At 44.0% G+C, this 19,336-nt stretch overlaps 1 protein-coding gene across 1 annotated transcript; it reads left to right on the top strand.

The window, feature by feature from the left end:
• Positions 1-5,761: 5,761 nt before the first annotated feature.
• PSMD6 (proteasome 26S subunit, non-ATPase 6) lies at positions 5,762-14,677 on the top strand. The gene is made up of 8 exons (XM_027864015.1): positions 5,762-5,931; positions 7,241-7,446; positions 9,007-9,152; positions 9,573-9,792; positions 9,890-9,998; positions 11,690-11,858; positions 14,193-14,270; positions 14,390-14,677. The coding sequence occupies exons 1-8, from the start codon at positions 5,787-5,789 to the stop codon at positions 14,484-14,486; spliced, it is 1,170 nt and encodes a 389-aa protein (XP_027719816.1). The 5' UTR covers positions 5,762-5,786; the 3' UTR covers positions 14,487-14,677.
• Positions 14,678-19,336: the final 4,659 nt, after the last annotated feature.

The following is a 19,336-nucleotide window of genomic DNA, read 5'->3' as shown; positions in this document are numbered from 1 at the left end:
CCGCACATTCACCTGGGCTAAATGAAAAGGCTTAACAACAAGCCAACGGATCAAAATGGCCCAGACCTTTTTTGTGAAAAATAAATTTCCAAGAAATAGTGAGGATAGAATCAAAGGGAAGATATTTGTGAGTCTTGAAATAATGGGAGTGATGAAAAATAAATATTTTGATGAGCAGTTGAATGATGTTGAAGGAACCACGTGGAAATCCTTTAAAGAAATAACCAAAAACTTTTTGGGGAACCTACAAGGCAGAAAATCATCAAAAAATTGTCAAAAGATCTTCTCAAAGTCTGTAATTTAGGGAAAGGGATAGGGGCTGGGGAGACCTTTGATGAGGACGCTCTTAACAATGCAGGGTGGCACTGACTTGGCAACTTCTATCTCAGAGAGTTCCCTAGAGCCCTGAGAAGTCATGGGGTCTTCTCAGGGTCATACAGATAATATACGTCAGAGGTAGGATTTGAACCCAGGTCTCTCTGCTTCGAAGCTATCTCTATTCACTCTGCTCTGCTACCTTCTCCATTTATCATAGAGAGTGCAATATGTCATTCAAAATCAGGTTCTTCAGTTCACTTTTGGATTCCTGTTATAACCTAGTGACAAATTTGAGGAATGTTTGTACACAGTGGAGAGGGCATTCGTTGCTCCTGGAGTCAGGAAGGCCCGAGTTCAAATCCTGCCTCAGATATTTACTTGCTACATGACCTGGAGCAACTTGTTTAACCTCTGCCTGCCTCAGTTTCCTCATCTGCAAAAGGAGGAGGGTGCATTTGATGGCTTCTAAAGACCCTTCCAGATCTAAATCTTTGATTCTATTATCCTAAGAAATCTCCATTCCATTTAACAAGCATTTATTAAGCACCTACTAGCCACTGTGAAAGGCTCTAGGAATTAAAAAACAAAGCAGTCCTTGCCCTCAGAGAGCTTACATTCAACTCTGAAGACTACATCATGTTCACAGATAAGGAAATACAAATATTCCGAGCAGAAAGTGGCGCTAATAGCTGAGGGGATGAGGAAAGGCCTTATTTAGGAGATGCCTTTGAAGCTGGGCTTTGAAGAATGCTAGGAATTCTATGAGGCTAAGGTAAAGGGCTTCCCGACATGGAAGACAGAATTTGAATGGCATGGCGGTAGGAGCTGGTATGCCTAGTTAGAGAAAGAGCCTATCAACCACACACAGTACGTGAAAGAGAGGAATGTGAATAAATCGGGAAGGGTAGGCTGGAGCCAGATTGCACAGACTTTGAAGGGACAAACAGGAGAATATTTTTATTTTAGAGGTAATGGCGAGCCACCAAAGGTTCTTGATTAGGGCAGTGGCCTAGACGGCCTTTGCTTAAGGAAGATGACTGACAGATGAGTGTAGGATTCACTGGACAGGGGAGAGACAGGAAGCAGGAAGACAAAGTAAGAGCTCTCTGCCCTCAAGGAGCCTTCCATCTAATGGTGAAAGACAATACATAAAAAAAACCTAAAAAATTTATCTGGGGGAGGAGGCAGACGGGATGATGAAGTCAGAGAAGAGCATCCGGGTGGGAAATTCTGAGATGGCTATTTTGGATACCCTTCTTAAAAGGTGGATCTGGTAGGAGAGGGAAGGAGAGGTCTCATTAGTAGATACAATTGAGGTGATTTAAATGAGCATAGTTTTATTTAGAAGGGAAAAGAAGATTTATTAGAACAGAAAACTATGACTCACATGATAATAGTGGGTGATGGTCAAAATGAAATTTTTCTCCTTGAAAATGAAGGAGGTCAGATTCGATGCTCTTGAAGTCCCTTCCAGTTCTAAATCTGTTATTCCATATGAGGAATGTGCAAAAATATTATATAATTCACTCATTTTTAGGGGTTGAATAAAAGAAAGGAATTTTTTCTTGGTGATGATTGTTATTTGGTCTTTGACTGTTTGCAGATACCCTGGAGTCATTTTCCCTCCTTTCTTAGGAACAGAATTCCCTCTTTTCTAGTTAACCAAACTTTGGCTTCCTCATCTAATCTACAGTACTCAAAGTTTCATTCACCTGTTTGAAACCCAGGAACACTTTCACCCCAGTGCCTCAGTGTGGGAAGGTTGAAGCGCCATGTCGATTTTTAAAAATCACCGAAGCTCCTAGCGCCAAACCTCAGCTGTGCCTTCTCTGGCCCCATTCAGTGAGTGGTCCCCATGAGCCAAATACATCAGATGACAAAGATCTCATTACAAATTGTCCCAACAGCATCTGAAAGGCCAGTTCTAAGAATAAGGGTCAGTTCACATGCAAACTTCACCAGCTGCCTTGGCTTCTGGACAATTCCCACAGCTGAAGGAGCAGCCATATCCTCTTGTCACGCTGACATGTTGGAAGCCTACTTTCTAATTTCCTTAAGTAGAAACATGGCAGCATTTAATCAGATTTAGTGAATAAGTGGAGGGCCTGTAATCTAGCAAGACTGACTTCTTCACAAACACACAGAGGGTGCAGATCCACACGAGTGCTATCCATCAACTGGAGATTCTGTGATGAGTCCAGCAATGAGCATGTAAGGTAATGGGTCTTTCATGAACCTAATCACCAAGAAATCACTTCCCTTTCTTCACTGAAGGCTTCCCTGATTCCCTGCTGCTGCCAAAAGTGAGCTTTCTTTCCTCTGGGCTTAGAGCATGTTGCCTCTATTTTTCCTATCAAGTTATCATAGTTGTCTATGTAGGGGTAGAAGACGGGATCTATGATTTCACTTGTATAGGGAATTCCCTGGTGAGGAAACGCTCTCTACCGAAATAGGTCAGCACCTTCTCTAAAACTTATAATCATCGAAAGAACACCAAGAAATAGTGACTTGCTCAGTGGCACACAGTAAATGTCAGGTGGGTCTTGAACTCAGGTCTTTCTGGTTTCTACTGCACCATGCTTCCTCTCAGTCTCCTCTAAATCACAATAATTTTAAGTGGATCTCTCTAGCTATTTCTTTATCTATCTGTCTTTCCATATATTCATCCATATCTATCTCTTTACCTATCTTTCTATCCATCTTTCAATCCATCTATCTAGCTATCCATCTATATCTATCTTTCCATCTCTTTATCTTTCAATCCATCTATCTATCCATTTATCTGTCTTTCTATCCATCTAGCTCTTTATCTTTTTATTCATCCATCTATCCATCTATATCTACGTGTCTATCTATCCATCCATATCTTTCTTTCTTTTTTTCTTTTTAGGCAATTGGGGTTAAGTGACTTGCCCAGGGTCACACAGCTAGTAAGTGTCAAGTGTTTGGTCTGAGGCCGGATTTGAACTCAGGCACTCCTGGCTTCAGGGCCGGTGCTCTATCCACTGTGCCACCTAGCTGCCCCTCATCCATATCTTTCTGTCCACCTATCTCTTTATCTGTCTTTCTATCCATCCATCTACCCATCTATATCTATTTCTCTCTATCTTTATATCCATCTATCTTTCTAGCTCTTTATTTTGCAATCATCTATCTATCCATCCATCATCTGTCTATTTTTCTATCTATTGATTCATCTAGCTCTTTATCTTTCTATTCATCCATCTATCCACCCATATCTATTTATGTATGTATTTATCTATGTATCTATTGTTTATCTTCCTTACTACATCATTAGCTTCCTGAGGGACAGACCAGATTTATTGATTTTGATCACCCACCCTCAGTAAACAAGTTGCATATGGTAGGCAACCCCCCTCAATTTAATTGAATTGTTGACTAAAGAAGGGCTAGTTCCAGGGGTCTAGACTTGAGATTGAGAGCAGCGACTATTTTTTGCCTTTCTTTGAATTTCTAGCAATTAGTGTAGTGCCTGGCACACAGTTGTAATAAACACTTATTGCCTCACTGACTGACCCAGTTATTGAAAGTTAAATTCCTATCAGGTAAACCACTAAAAACATATGGTAAAGGTACTTAATCTCAGAAAAGAAATAACTTTTTAAGGCTAAATTTATTCATATTTATTAGGCACCGTCAATTTTCATTCAAGACCTTTTTTCTAGGAAGGAGGACCAGGAGTCCAGCAAAAATTTAGTTTCAAAGACAATGAGTAAGGCGCCATCTGTTGGAATGACCTTTTCATTTGTTTGCTTCCTTATCTCCTTGGCTTAGGAAGACGGATAAAGTCACGGATCTTTGGGACTTCACAGATCTTGGGTCCAGACTCTTGCTCAATGTAGGAATAGCTGCCATATGACCTGCCGATGGTGTCAAAGGTCATTTGCCAAAATGCTTAGGGCCGATGAGACAAATACACATCCCAGACATCTGTGAGAAAGTAGATGGAGCATGGAGTATTGAGCTGGGAGCTCTGCATTCACAGCATCATAGATGTGGAGTGCGATGTGTCCATCTATAATATGGACCATTTTCTCCAACTCTGTGATCATTGCAGAGAGGGAAACTGAGGCCCTGATAGGCCACCCAGGGAGTGGACAGCAGAAGCAGCCAGAGGACCCAGGACCCAACACTCTTTCTACCTGCGTTATTCTTGTCTTCCAACAATCCAACCCTTTCCTTTGACAGAGGAGGATGCTGGAGTCCAGAGAGCCAAAGACTTGTGCCAGAGGTAGGAAGAAGTAGAAATGTCAGAACTGGAACTCACGTCCTCTGATGCCAAATCTCGCACCACACCACACCATATTCAGATCCCAGCCCTCTTCTTGCGAGCTGTGTGACCTTGAACAAGTCATTTAACTTCTTATCTGTAAAATGGAGCTAATAGCATTTGTACTCTCCAGTTCACAGGGTGGTTTGAAGACTGGTGCTCTCCCTGTACATATAAAATGCCATATACAAGCTAATTATCATTGCTGTTATTATCCAATTTCTTTTTTTCTTTTTTTTTTTTTTTGCACAAATTTAAAGATATTATCAGGGCAGCTAGGTGGCACAGTGGATAGAGCACTGGCCCTGAAGTCAGGAGGACCTGGGTTCAAATTCTGACCTTTCCACTTCTTTACCGGTTGACTTTGGTAGGGTAACCACTCACCCACCCTACTGCCTCAGTTTCCTCTTCTGTTAAAGTAGATGATTGGAAGCTAGGTGACACAGTGCACAGAGCGCCTGGCCTGGAGTCTCGAAGACATGTCATCTTCCTGAGTTCAAATCTGGCCTCAGACACTTACTGGCTGTGTGACCTTGGGCAAGTCACTTCACCCTGTTTGCCTCAGTTTCCCCATCTGTAAAATGAGCTGGAGAAGGAAATGGCCAACCACTCCAGTATCTTTGCCGAGAAAACCCCGAATGGAGTCACCGAGAGTTGGCCACTGAATGACGGGACTGAACAACAACAAATTGGGTGACACCGAGCCCTTCCCCCTACCCCCCGCGGGGACCCCCCCCCACGCCCAGCTCATAGTCTGTGCTCCAGCGCCTATTGATAAGTCACGCTTCCTCAGCTTCCTTCTCGGTAGACGAGACGACATCTGAGGTGCTGCTCCCCGACTGTGGGCCTCAGTGTGCTGCTCTCTAAACTGGGCGCCAGGTAAGGCCCCAGCCGCCCGCCACCCCTCCCCCTCGCCATTCCCCCCCCTCGCCATTCCCCCCCCGCCTCCCGGCACCTCGGTGGGGGGGCCCCCCGCCAGGACAGGGGGGCGGGGCGGCGGCGGAGGCTGCGCAGTGCCGGCGGGGCCCGGAAGGTGTCGCTGCAGGCGGCCGGGCTCTCGCCGGAAGCCGCGGGACGCGCTCCGCTTCCGTTTCCGTCGCCGGCTGCGGAGAGTGCAGGCCCCGGCCCCGCCGCCGAGCTGCTTGTTGTGGTTGTCGTGCCCGGAGCCGCCGCCGCGATGCCGCTGGAGAACCTGGAGGAGGAGGGCCTGCCCAAGAACCCGGACCTCCGCATCGCGCAGCTGCGCTTCCTGCTCAGCCTGCCCGAGCACGGCGGGGACGCGGCCGTGCGCGACGAGCTCATGGCGGCCGTGCGCGACAACAGTGAGCGAGCCCCCGCCCGGCCCGGCCCCCGAGCCCGGGGCTCCCCCGAGGCCCGCCCCTTCCCGGCCCGGCCCGGCCTGTCACCCGAGCCTGGGGCTCCCCCGAGGCCCGCCTCTTCCCGGCCCGGCCCGTCACCCGAGCCCGGGGCTCCGCCGAGGCCTGCCCCTTCCCGGCCCGTCCCGGCCCGTCACCCGAGCCCGGGGATCCGCCGAGGCCCACACCTCCAGGCCCCGGCCTCTGACTCAGCAGGGCCAACAGCCCGGGCCGAGCTTCCCTGCCCCCAGCCTCGGTGTAGAGAGATCTGGGAGGGTCCTGGGTGGCCGGCAGAGGTCAGGCCTCTTTAACTTACATGTGGAGAAACTGAGTCCCGCAGAGGTTCAGTGAATTGGCCACGGTCAGCTCAGAGACAGTGTCATCGTAGGTCGGGTCCTAGCTCTGGAACTGGAAGCCCCGTTGTGCAGGTGGGGAAACTGAGGTCTGGGGTGTCGAGGATGGCAGGGAGCGCGGAGGGTATCAGATGCAGCCCCTTCGTGCTTGTTGACTGACACATAGGGAGTCCTCCCAGAGGCAGAAGTCCGCTTTCCACCAGACCAGTGCGCTTAGCTCAGGGCCGGGCATGCAGTAGGTGCTCTATAGGTGTTTACTGAATTGAGCTACGCTAAATGATGCTGCCTGACCCTAGTGTAGATGAGGCGGGCCCTGCCTGGGTGAGGTGGGTGCAGGATTTGGGGTTTGCCTCCGGCCGACACTTCCTTCCCCTGTTGCTCCCATTGTTTAGACTCTTGTTTGAGTAAACAGGTAAAAAACGAAGCAGAGGTGGTTTCTCAGAAGGTGAGAGAATTCGCATCTAACCGAGCCACACTCTCTACAGAAGGTGTGGGCTACCTGTGCCCGTCCCCTTGTTGTTGATGGGACTGAGGTGAAGGAGACCCAGTGAGGAATGGAGGATCCTTAAGGGCAGTGATTGAATTGGGGTTTTTGTTTGTTTGTTTGTTTGTTTTAGTGTCCCCTCTGTTTAACATCACATAGTGCTTGGCACGTAATGTTTGAACAGTGTTTGTTGAATTGACCTGAGAGACTGTGATCACATGATCACAGAACTAGTCTTTGAGTCTTAATCTCCTCATTTAATAGATGAGAAGAAAGCTGAGGCTGTCAGGGCATACAGGGAGAGACCGGCCCAGGCAGGATCTGATCCAAGAACCTGACTTCAAATCTACATTTCCTTCCGGTGTACAGTCTTGAAACTTTAGGGTCAGTAAGCCAGTAAATGGCATCCCTAATGAATTTCTCCCTTGTCTCCTTTCAGATATGGCCCCTTATTATGAAGCCTTATGTAAGTCTCTTGACTGGCAGATGGATACTGAACTGTTAAATAAAATGAAGAAGGCGAATGAAGAAGAGTTGAAACGTTTGGATGATGAACTAGAGGATGCAGAAAAAAATTTGGGGGAGAGTGAAATCCGAGATGCAATGATGGCCAAGGCTGAGTATTTGTGTCGCATTGGGGATAAGGTCAGTGAAGGGGGCCGCCTCCTATCATGAAATTGCTGATCATTTCAAATAAATTATCTTTTAAAATATGAATTTGTCACAAGCCACAATGGATAATTATCTTTTGTATTTTAGAGCCAGTAAGAGTGGTAGCAAATAGGGATCTGTCCGGAAGTATTTGGAATGTGAATATTATACTGCAAAAGAAAGGGATTTACTCGGTGTATCTTTTGGGCCAGGATGCTTTTTGGAAAGAAACGAGTGGGAAGAATATAACTTCATGGCACACAGGAGTTTGGCAAAGCAGAGAGGGAAGTTTCATACAAGAAAACTTTAGGAGAAATGGGGAAATGTTCAGGGTTGGATAAATCCCCCCAAATTATTTTAACCTATACAATTTTATTTTTAAGTTTAGTATATTATTACATGATGTTTATAATGTTTGATTTACTTTATCCAATTTATTCTGACCTTTGGGTAGGAGATGAATATGATATAAGGACTTAGGAATATTTGCAAAAATTAGCAAAATAAGTCATTAAGGGCCAAAATTTTTCAAATAATTGCAGTGGGAATAGCCTGTGAGTCAAATGTTGTCACGGTATTTGTAGCAACTTCTGGTTAGAATTAGAAAGGCGGTTTTGGTATCAGTTCAGACTTTTGATTGGTTCACTTTTAGAAACTTGCATCAAATACTCAAATTATGATCTCTTATGTACTGTAATACTTGGTAGAAGAAATGTAGGGAACCTTGTATCTGGGGGAATAGAGAATTATCATTTCTGTATTTTTTTTAGTTTTTGTTCACTGGGTAATTTTAAAGGTTACTTAACTAGAACAATAGATGGATAAGGGAACATTTTTGGCATGGGATCAGATGGAAGAGGTCAATCAGCCCAACCCCCTCATTGTACTAGTGAGGAAACCAAAGCCCAGAGGGTCAGTGACATGGCCAGAGTCACCCTGGCCCTAGGGGGCAGAGCAGGGACTCCAGCTTGAGTCCTGGATTCCAAGGCCACGTACTTCTTCCACTGCATTGCCTGATTCAGTCTTGATGTGTTCATAGTTTATGTCAACACTACATCAAGAAACGAAACATGAAATACTGTGTGTAAGAGTCAGTCAGCAGCTGGGACAGTGAGCAGCTCCATGTCCTTTTACCTAAGGATAGGATGGATAATCCCTGTCCATGTCTTGTAGCTTTGTGTATAACAACATGACGGCATTACCCAGCTAGGCAACTACTAAGAAAGTTGAGGTAAACCCAGCAGTTACTTTAATTTCATGTGGGACAGGGAGAGGGAAAGGTTTGAGCTGCATTGTGCTGGAGGGTCATACTGATTCTTCGGTGGTGATTTTTGAAGAATCACATTGCATTGGCACACCATGCTTTGAGAATTCAGTTGTTTTGTAGTACTGTTAAATAGTTCTGAAAGTAGGAAAAAATTAATTAGATTTGTGCGTGGGAATTAAGATCTCTTAGACTTTGAAGATATGATAAACTTTATTTGTTCCTTTTTTGCTTTTTTAATGGAGTTGGCTGGTGTTTGGTTTTAACCTTAGCAGTGGTCTTTTTGACAGGAAGGAGCTCTGACTGCCTTTCGCAAGACGTATGACAAGACTGTGGCTCTGGGTCACCGACTGGATATTGTATTTTACCTCCTAAGAATTGGATTATTTTATATGGATAATGATCTCATCACACGAAACACTGAGAAGGCTAAAAGGTATCATTTAGACGTGGGGGCCACGTGGTGTCAAGTGTCGGGCCAACCAGCACGATTTGAGTGCATGAGTGATGGATTTTTATTGGGGGAAAGCAGGGGATGGGGTGGTGGGAGTGTAGAATAGATTGTTGAGCTCTCACTTTCTGGAAACCTGCTTGTTTTCTTTGACATAAAGCAAGTGACGTTCATTTAAAAAAAACAAAAACAAAAACAAACGGCTAATACACCTTTACCATGAAGATTCTGACTCCTGTAGTCAGGAGGAATTTTCTCTTTGTTATACAGCCTAAGAGTATATATTTTTTCAGAAGTGCTCAGTTAAGCTGGGTAACATAATTTGTAACTTTTAGCAGCCATTGTGGAACTGTTAATAATTTTGATTTTCTCTTTTTATGATCTCTTAATATTTTTTGTTTTAAGCCTAATAGAAGAAGGAGGTGACTGGGACAGGAGAAATCGCCTAAAGGTGTATCAAGGTCTTTATTGTGTAGCTATTAGAGATTTTAAGCAGGCAGCTGAACTCTTCCTTGACACCGTTTCAACCTTTACATCCTATGAACTGATGGATTACAAAACATTTGTAACATACACTGTCTACGTCAGCATGATTGCTTTAGAAAGACCTGATCTCAGGGAAAAGGTAAGGGAGAAGACCTGAGTTTAAAGGTTCCTTTTCCCCCTTCAAATCTGAAACGGCCGATGGTCAACAAAAACATGACTTTGCTTTCCTATTTTAGGTCATCAAAGGAGCAGAAATTCTGGAAGTCTTGCACAGCCTGCCCACAGTTCGACAGTACCTCTTTTCACTGTATGAATGTCGGTATTCAGTCTTCTTCCAATCATTAGGTAAGAACATAGTCACTGCTTTTGATCATGTCCCTTCACTCTGCTGGTAGTTAATTCTGTAAGCAGCCACCTCAATTAAGGTGACAAATGTAAAGAAGCCTGCACTTGCAGATTTCCTTGTGCATCTTTATGAATCTTTTTTCTGCTTTGTGTAGTAGAGATTACAGAGCCCCTGGAGTGGGGAAGCAGACTCAGAATTAGATTATCAAGTAGTTTCTGGTGATTGACACTGCCTTTTGAGGGAAAGATAATGGGAAATCCTGAGTTTTAGGGGAGAGAGGTTCAATGAGCTCTGAATTATTCTGAGATTGACTTTTTATATTGCTGTGAAATGTCATAGCTTTTAAATAATGTTCAAGAATCATGCTGTAAAAATTGCCCATCAGTAAACACTGATTTAGCCACCTGTCTATCGTTCTGAGCCTCAAGCACAGTGTTCATGTAGTCCTTGAAGAGAAGAAACCCTTTGAATTGGAGCAGATTGTTGAGTTGGCTTCTTTTGTAGTAGTGTTAAGTAGTTCTTCCCTCCTGCTGGTGTCTATCCTTGGTGTGTGGGGCTTTTACTCCTAATATTGAATAGCTCCCGATGCGATGGTCTTTTTTGGTTCTCATTTCTGTTTTTATTATTTGGCACCTCCCTGGCTGTCATTGGATCTGCTTTCTAAGTTGCCGTTTCTAAGCTGCAGTGGGTTAGATACCAAATAGCCACTGTGTTAGCCTTGTAGATAAAGTAAAGTAACCAGTAACCTGAGGAAGAGCTCGAGGCAGGGTTCATGAGCGACTGGTAGGTGGACTCCGTCATAAAAATGCCTGGTGACCTGTTTTAGCTTCTTGGGTTCTCACCCTTCTCCTGGCTTCTTGTTGGTGAGAGGTAGGAGGACTGAGCCTCGTCTTGCCTCTGCCATTCCTGGGTGATCTTAGAGTAAGTTAAGCTCGGTGGGCCTCGATTTCTTTATTTACAAAATGGTCTCTGAGGTCCTCCTAGAGCCTAAATTCCCAGACCTCTCTGGTTGCCGTGGATCCTTGCTGCCCGCTGCCGTTGGCTGATTGCCAGGAACAGTGTGAAAGGACATCAGACAGGTGATTTATAAGACTCGTCCCAAGGAGGACTTTATTCTCCTGTGCTGATTGCCAGGCCTCTCAGAGTATTTCCTCTTATTCCCATGAATTCCCCCTCCTATTAGGATGTACCTTGTCCCCTGCTTTGTCATCGGTTTCTTTGGAGGTAAGAATCTGGAGCTGAATCGGAGAATGTTGAATTCCATGAGCTGCCGTAGAAACCTTCCTTTGAAGGAGATAAAAGCGTTAACTTGGAAAGAGATGGCGTTCATCCCTTGGCCTCGTTCTTTTTCTTACCAGAGTAGTTGGCGAGTCTGTTCGTTAGTACGACGTGGTTCGTCTCAGAGGCCGAGCGTGAAGTGAGTGTTCGTAAGTTGCGTGAGTGACCTCTGGGATCCACATATGTTTTCAGTCTATGTTTCACAGGCTCGGAGGACGTTGGCGAGAAGCCTCCTTTGATTTCCAGCCAAAGCCGTTTTGCACACCCTCTCTTGCCGTGTCACCAGACAGACGCCAAGTTCATCAGAGGCACCGACCCTCCTTTTCGCGTTAGGTTCACGGTTGCCCGCCTCGAACAGAACATGGATGGCCAGGAATCCTGTGCTTAGAACGCCGCCTTTTGTTTGTTGCAGCGACTGTTGAGCAGGAGATGAAGAAGGACTGGCTCTTTGCTCCTCATTATCGGTACTATGTCCGAGAGATGAGAATCCACGCGTACGGCCAGCTCTTGGAGTCGTACAGGTCGTTGACGCTCGGCTACATGGCAGAAGCTTTTGGAGTTGGTGTGGAGTTCATAGATCAGTAAGTGAGACTAATGTGTTATTAGTGGAGGCCATTCACTGCAAATTGGTCAAAACCGTTTAAAATCATGTGTCCTTGCACCGCTTTGCTTCCGCACCCCACTCCTTGCCCTGCCCCTAATTTTGAGTCAAAAATGCAAAAGTTTTTTTGAATAATGTCTGGTACTTTAGACTTAAAAAAAATGACTCAGAACAGCTCTTTGAGCTCTAGCAGCTCTATTAATATTACCATTTTATAGATAGGAAATAATTCCAGAGAGGTTTGGACTTGCCTAGAGCCACTGGGCTGGATGGCGTTAGATGATTAGCTCTCCCAGCTCCCCATCCCTTTGCTGTCTGTTAAATCATATTGCCTCTAATAATTCTCTCCTGCCTTCTCTGCGGTACACAGTTGGCTGTAGTCCTAAAAGCTAGTCAGGCTGAGGCAGCTGGGTGGCACGGTGGGCAGAAGGCTGGGTGTGGATTTGGAAAGCTTGGGTTTAAGGCCTGCGTCAGACCCTTCCTAGCTTCGCCTAGCCTGCGTCAGACCCCGGGCAGGGCAGGTCACCTCACCTGTGTCAGCCTTTCCCTCATCTGTAAAATGGGGGTGAGGGTAGCACCTGCCCTTCTCATGGAGCTGTTGTGAGAACCAACCCAGAGAATACACAAAAAGTGCTTTACAGATCTCTAAAAGCGCTATAGAAACGTCAGCTGTTTGTGTTCGTACTAACTGCAAGAAACCAGATTTTTGGCTCTTCACATAATGAACTCTGGGGATGCTTAGCCATAGATTATTTCTTAGAGAGTGAGTCTCTCCCTGCCAAAGAAGTGTGAAAAACGCATGGTGGGCATCCTAGCTAAGAGCTGCCCCCTGAATGGGGAGGGTATGGTGTGGTCAGTGCCCAGACTGGTTAGGAGACCCGACATCCTTCTCAGTGGCACAGTGATTTCTGCCACTTTGGGTAAAGCCCTTGATCTTTATCTGTAGCAAATGGAAGCCCTGCCTACTTTAAGGGTGTTTTGGACATTAAATGAGATTGTGAATATGAAATTCATTTATTGGCATTTCATGTAACTCATTCTTGTATATCCTCTAAAAATACTGATATCCCTGATGCAGTTTGGAATTTTTGACAGTGGTTTTTTGGTCGATGGCAGGTTGAGGTGTGGGGTCTACCTTGGGGTTCTAAAGCTTTTTGTTTCAATCTAGAAGCTATTGGCTTTTCAAGAGGAATGAAAACGAGACAAAAATCCTTATTGATGGTAAAGAGGAAACTGTTAACTCTTAGTTCAGTAGAGAAGGGACTGGTGGTTGGCTGGACAGGGGTTGTGAACAATAGCAAACAGATTTTCCTGCTGCTTTGCTGAAATGGGAAGGGAGAGCATAAGCATAGCCCTGCCTTGCTTTGAATTGTAGCGAATTGAAGTGTTTTTTTTTCTTGTTTATCTAACTCTTTTGCTTTAGATTTGTGCAGGGTTACTTAGTTATGGTGATAGTTAAATATAGCTACAGGCAAAGTTCCTTCTTGTAATATTTCCTACAAGCTTTAATCATAGAATAGTATCTGTAACTGGATTTTTCCCTTCCAAGCTGACCTTTTGATTTTAGCTAAAGTTTAAAGTGTTTGACTCTTGAGTCAAACTCCCCTTTGGAGGGCAGTATAGTAATATTAGCGCTGTCTTTGTAATATTTGTTGAATAGTGGTATTTGTTGAATAGTGTTTTACGAATTAGATTTTTTTAATGTAAAAATGGGCCAAACTGTTACTATAAATGGTTAATTATGCTTCCCACTCCCCAATGACTGCCTATGACGATAGGACTAATGCTGTATTTGATTCCTGTGTGCAGATTTAGCCCAACAGGAAAATCCCTACCTTTCTTCATCACAGACACATTGGTTTTTAATGGAGAAGTCACTGGGCCCAATTTTAATGCCAGGACTTTCTAAATAGCAGAAAGTTAAAGTCCCTACTGTTGTGCAGGGTCTTGTGTGAGACTAGCCCTTGTATTATGAAATGGTGTTATTAGAAAAGCAGTAGAAATGTGGTCTCAGTGGCCAGAAGCCATACCCTTTTGTGGGTTGAAGTCTTTTTGAAACAACTGTGGTGTGTAGTGTAGTTGGAAGCATGCAGTTTTTCTGCATGGTCTTTTCCCTCACTATTCCAAATATAGGGTTTATTACATTGGTCAGGTCTAAAGGGGTTCAGTCTTAAAACATTTTTTAGAGACAGTTTTTCTTGATGCTACATCTCTGACATGTAAGCAATAATGCACTCTCTTAGAGGTTGACAGTGCAGGATTTTTTCTAAGAAACGTCAGCACTCTTGATAACACTTTGTTTCTCCTCCATCAGGGAACTTTCCAGATTTATTGCAGCTGGGAGACTACACTGCAAAATAGATAAAGTAAATGAAATTGTGGAAACCAACAGGTAAGGTGCCCTCTTCTGCTCCACTGAGATGATTGCGTCAGCTAATTTTTAATGACTGCCAGCCAGCTGCCTTCATGTTGTGCTATGATAAGAACATGGACGTTTTTGTTTTTGAACAGACCAGACAGCAAGAACTGGCAGTACCAAGAAACGATCAAGAAGGGAGATCTGCTGTTGAACAGAGTCCAGAAACTGTCCAGGGTAATTAACATGTAAGGCTCCAGGAAAGCACAGACAGACAAGGGGATACGGGATCGTTTATAAGAACGCTTGGGACATCTTCTGACCATCTTGCTGGAAATAAAGATGTCCTTCAGTGTTAAATACTTGGAAATTTTATAGTCCACTTCATTATGTAAACAATTCAACTGTAAAAAAATAAAAATGATAAATTTTTGGTTTCAATATTTATTTTTGAGGTTTGACTTGATATTTTGAAAGGTATTTTTGAGTTGAATATGCTAAACAGAACAGTTGTTCCTCCCCCTATTTAAAAAATTACAAGATAACACTGATTACTAAAATCAAATGTGGCTAGTAACCCAATGGCACAACCACTTTTTTTTTTCAACTAGGAGGGCCCTTGACTCTTCTGGTCTAGCTCCTATCTTAAGAGGTTATGGCCTGTGGCCACAGTCCCACAGCTAGCCTGCGCTACCGGGAGACACAAGGGACCGCTGGCCCTCCAAGGCAAGGGTTTCACTGTAATTACACCATGTTGCCTTTTTTTTTCCTTCCAATTTTCTAAAGGGTTTATTCAGTGTTACAGAGACAGATGGCAGGTTATAGGATAGTGACTGTCCTGTAACAGGCTGTCTTTCTTTTAGTAGCCACACAAAAAGTTGACTTGGATCATATCTGTTGGATAGCCAAGTCTAATGGGGATTTGGGTGCTAGAAGTGACTTTTATCTCATCCAGTCCTCATTTTGCAGGTGAGGAATTAGTGTGTGCCCTGAGGCAAAGTGACTGCCCGAGTATGGCACAATGGGCAGAGCTCAGGCTCATTCGGTCTATCTGATTCTGGTTCAAACCCTGGGTCTCCCACTCAGTCTCTCTTGGCCTCAGGCCCCCTTCCTCTATAATGGTTTTGGACCTGGAATGCCTTAAGTGACAAGAGCCAGAGTCCCCGCATCCAAGGGTGCTTGGGGGCTGCCTCCTACGAACACTTGATTTTTTTTTGGCTGTGGGTGAAACATTACTCAGGCGTCATGGAAGTTGTTGGCAAGATAAAGATTGTATTGCAAAACCACCCTTTGGAAGAAGGTATTGATCTTGTTGTAGTGAAACATATATAAATAATGGAGTAATAACTTAGAAGTTGAATTCTGTCATCACATGCTAGGGCAAATCATTACCTAGTCATGAGCATTTCTGTCTCAAGGTCTGGGGAGCAGCATGGTATGAGATGGAGAGGGGAAGGGGCCAGGACTTTTAACACTACATTAAGTGTGTTAATCTTTAAAAGTTCCTTGATGGAGGGAAAAGAAAGCGTTAAGAGGATTGACATTTCTTGGGAAAACTCAACCTTCTGTCTGTTGGACTGTGCTACAGGTCTGACCTAGACCGATGATTTATTAGGGCCATGCATCCTCTGCCCAGAGGGGATGGTGCGCTCCTTGAGGAGTGCTGGGGGGAAACAGGCTCTCAAGGCAGCTGAGGCCTAGGACCTGGAGTCAAGGATGGCATCTACCGACCAAGGGTGTTGGAAGGATTGAAGGAGATGCCACGTGCAGTGAGGACTGGCAGCCAGAATGCAGGGGGGCGAGTCAGAATCCTCAGCCTCGAGGCCTGAAAGCCACAACAAATCACAGGAAGAGGAGACAAAGGGGGTGAGACCCTTGGAGTGTGCTGTAGCTATAGAGCTACTCTGGTAGGCAGCCTGTATGTAGCCAGGGAGATTTCCAGCCTGTCATACCAGGGGGCATGATGAGATAACCAAATGTGGGGATGTTAGCAATAATTAATCATGCAATGTATCTGTACCAAATTGTGAAAAAGCTTGATTTAGGGCCCACTTCTACCGTGGAGTAATCACACAAAGTAATGGAACACAGGCAGTAAACCACCTCAGAAAGCTGTACTTTGCCCACCCAAACCAGCTATGACTTACCTTAGGGCCAGGCATTTCCTGACCCAAAGGGAATGGGGTACCCTTGGTGGACAGTATTTCCTGAAGCATCACAAAGGAGGATGAGCTGCTGGCAGGTAGTAACTCCCCTAGGAATTCAGCTGGGTAGCAGACAAACTCGAGGAGATGTGCCTTTATTCCATCTAGGCTGGATGACCGGGAGCCATACAGCCTTGACCTCCCTTACCTGACCCTCCCAGTGGTGGGATCTTCAGGCAACAAGAAGCTGACCTCAGTGACCACTTTCTTTGGTTTCTCATGCAGTTGTTAGTAATCCACGGGATTTTCGTACCAAGATATGTCTTCCCTGCCTGGAGCACATTCCCACCACACAATACTGCTCTCTCTTCGAAGACCCAGTTGGGCACCACCACTTCTCTGTAAAGCCTTCCCTGATTGTCCCCTGCAGATTTCCTTCACCTGGATCTGTCTGTGTTTTTCAGACCACAAGTGTGGCACAGAACAGTGTGCTGTGTCTCATTACAACATCTTTAAATCGACAAGTTCTGCAAGGTTCTGTCTTCCCCTTTAGCACCACTGGTCCAGTGGATAACAAGTGGGCCATTTCCCGAGTTAGTAGTTAGTGGACTTGACTGAGTGCATACGATGTATCTGAATATATGTGTGCACTACAGAAATGCAAATATTCCAGCCAGTCAGTCTTCTTTCCTAGACTACTCTGACAAGGGCTCGCAAGATGCTCTGAACTCACCCTCCCGAGCAGGGCCAGAGCTGCCTGCTTCCTCTTGGCCCTCAAGTTCACATCTACCTCCACCAGATGTACTGACCGGCTACTTCGTCTTTTTCCTTCACTAGATGCTGTTGCCCTTACCCTAGCAATCGTGGAAAACTGAAGTCCACACCCCTCACTTTCGAAGGGCTCTGCATTCATTTTCTAGTTTTAATTAAAAGGAACTCTTCCTAATATAAGAATGATTTTATCAGTGATAGAGTTTTGTACTAAGTAACATCAGCTTGATTTAAATTCATCTTTAATACTATTAAGCTACAAGTGATCATTTTCATCAAACCTCTGAATTGAAAAATGAAAAGTACTTGATTTTTCTCAAATATTTTACTTTTCCTTATTCTGAAAAGACCATAAATTAGAAATAAGGCTTTTTAGTCACAACCTAAATGAATCAAAATGAAAAAAAAAATTAATTCTAAGATAATTTAGTTCCTACCTACTGCCAACAATGCAGATCAATTTTAATATTCAGGTTTAAGAGACATTGCCCATGATAAATACAAAGGATAAAGCACCAACGTTATGCTAAAATCTAAGCCTTTTCAATCTATTACTATCACAGTGGCCTATTAAAAACAGACTTAGAATGATTTTGAAAATTTCATTATGAACTCCCAAACTTGTTTCCTTCACTAGTAAGGTGGTAGAAGTCACTTAGCAACTTTACATACTTGGGTATTCTCTTTAGAAAATTAAACACAGCACTTTCTCTCTTTAGTCTCAGCTGCTTTTGTGCCATGAAGAGCTGAATGGATCAGTCCTTGTCATTTGGAAAAGGATAAACATTCACTGAGCAAGATTACTTTCCAATTGAGTATTATTCGTTTAGTGTATTTACAACAAAATGTATCTGAGTGCCCTTGTCTTATCAGACCTACATAGTGACTTATTACTGTATGCCTTTTTAGTAATGCCTTTTTTTTTTTTTTAAAGATCAGAGCTTATCTGGAAAACATTAACAAACTACTGTGAGATGTTATACATAAGCCAAGAGGGATATTAGTGCTTTTTCATATAAAGGACGTGACTCCAGTCAGAGATTTTTATTGCATTGAGATTTTTAAAATATTGCTTGCAATAGGCAAATCCAATTGACTACGTTTTGAAAGTGTTTTGGTTACATAAAAGTCTAGCCCTTTTCTGCCAATAACTGATCCGTGGTCTAAAAATTAAATCTATGCTTCCGTCTCAAAGTCCAACTCTGGTATTTAGATTCCTACCTGCTATTTATCAAGCCTGCTGGAGAGCTGAAAATTGTGCTTAACATATTTGCAACAAAATTTGGTTTATCCTTTTAAGAATGGAAAAAAAAAAAGGCCATTTCTCAGTGCTTTAGGCCTATAGGTCTTGGTCTTTAACCACAATATTACATAAGCTGTGGGTCAATTTTTCAAATTAATCTTAGACAAGAGCCTTTCCCAGATACATGTTTAACACACTTCTGAACTAAGCTATCTCTACCCGCTGACTCAGGGATTCTTCTATCAGGAATATACCCCAAGGAGACCACTTATAAAAATAAAGTCCACACATTTGTATATGCACCAAAATACAGCAACTCTTTCTGTGATAGCAAAGAAATGGCACCCAGTGATTGGGGAGTGGTTAAACAGACCGGTCTGTGAACTTAATGGAACATTATTATGCTGTGAGAAACAAGGATGATGTTGAATCCGAGAATCCTGGGGAAATTCGGACACATCAACTGCAGAGAGAAATCGGCAGTCAAAATCACAGTTTACACAATGACTCCAACAAGGTAAGTGGACAGAGCAGCCAACTTCAAAAGGAAAGGAACAAGGCCAAACTACCCAAAAGAAGCATGGCCCCAGTAAAGCCACCTCCCCACCTTTCCTTTGGGTAGAGGTCGGAACACAAGCTGCAACAACTGCTTACCAATCTTTAGAGTTTTTCTACAACTTGGCAGCTTTGCTGGTTGCTTTCATTCTGTTATATGGGATGGCTCTCTGGAAGTGGGGAGAGGAAGGGGTACAGGGGACTTTCAGATGATGTAAAAACAAAACCTACCCATGAAAACTAATTTAAAAAAACATACACTTCCCATTCCAACCAAATGGTTCAGTTCTGTATTAAGCCTGATTTTGTGTAGCTGCTTCTACAACTCCTGAACTCACAGAGCAGTGGATGTCCCAATTCTACGATTTTGGATAGAATTTGGATAGAAA

The sequence above is a fragment of the Vombatus ursinus genome, unplaced genomic scaffold (genome assembly GCF_900497805.2).
Source record: "Vombatus ursinus unplaced genomic scaffold, bare-nosed wombat genome assembly UNPS02014773.1, whole genome shotgun sequence".
Lineage (NCBI taxonomy): Eukaryota > Metazoa > Chordata > Mammalia > Diprotodontia > Vombatidae > Vombatus > Vombatus ursinus.
Note: the sequence above shows the minus strand (reverse complement) of the source record. Positions and strands in the feature narration are given on the sequence as shown.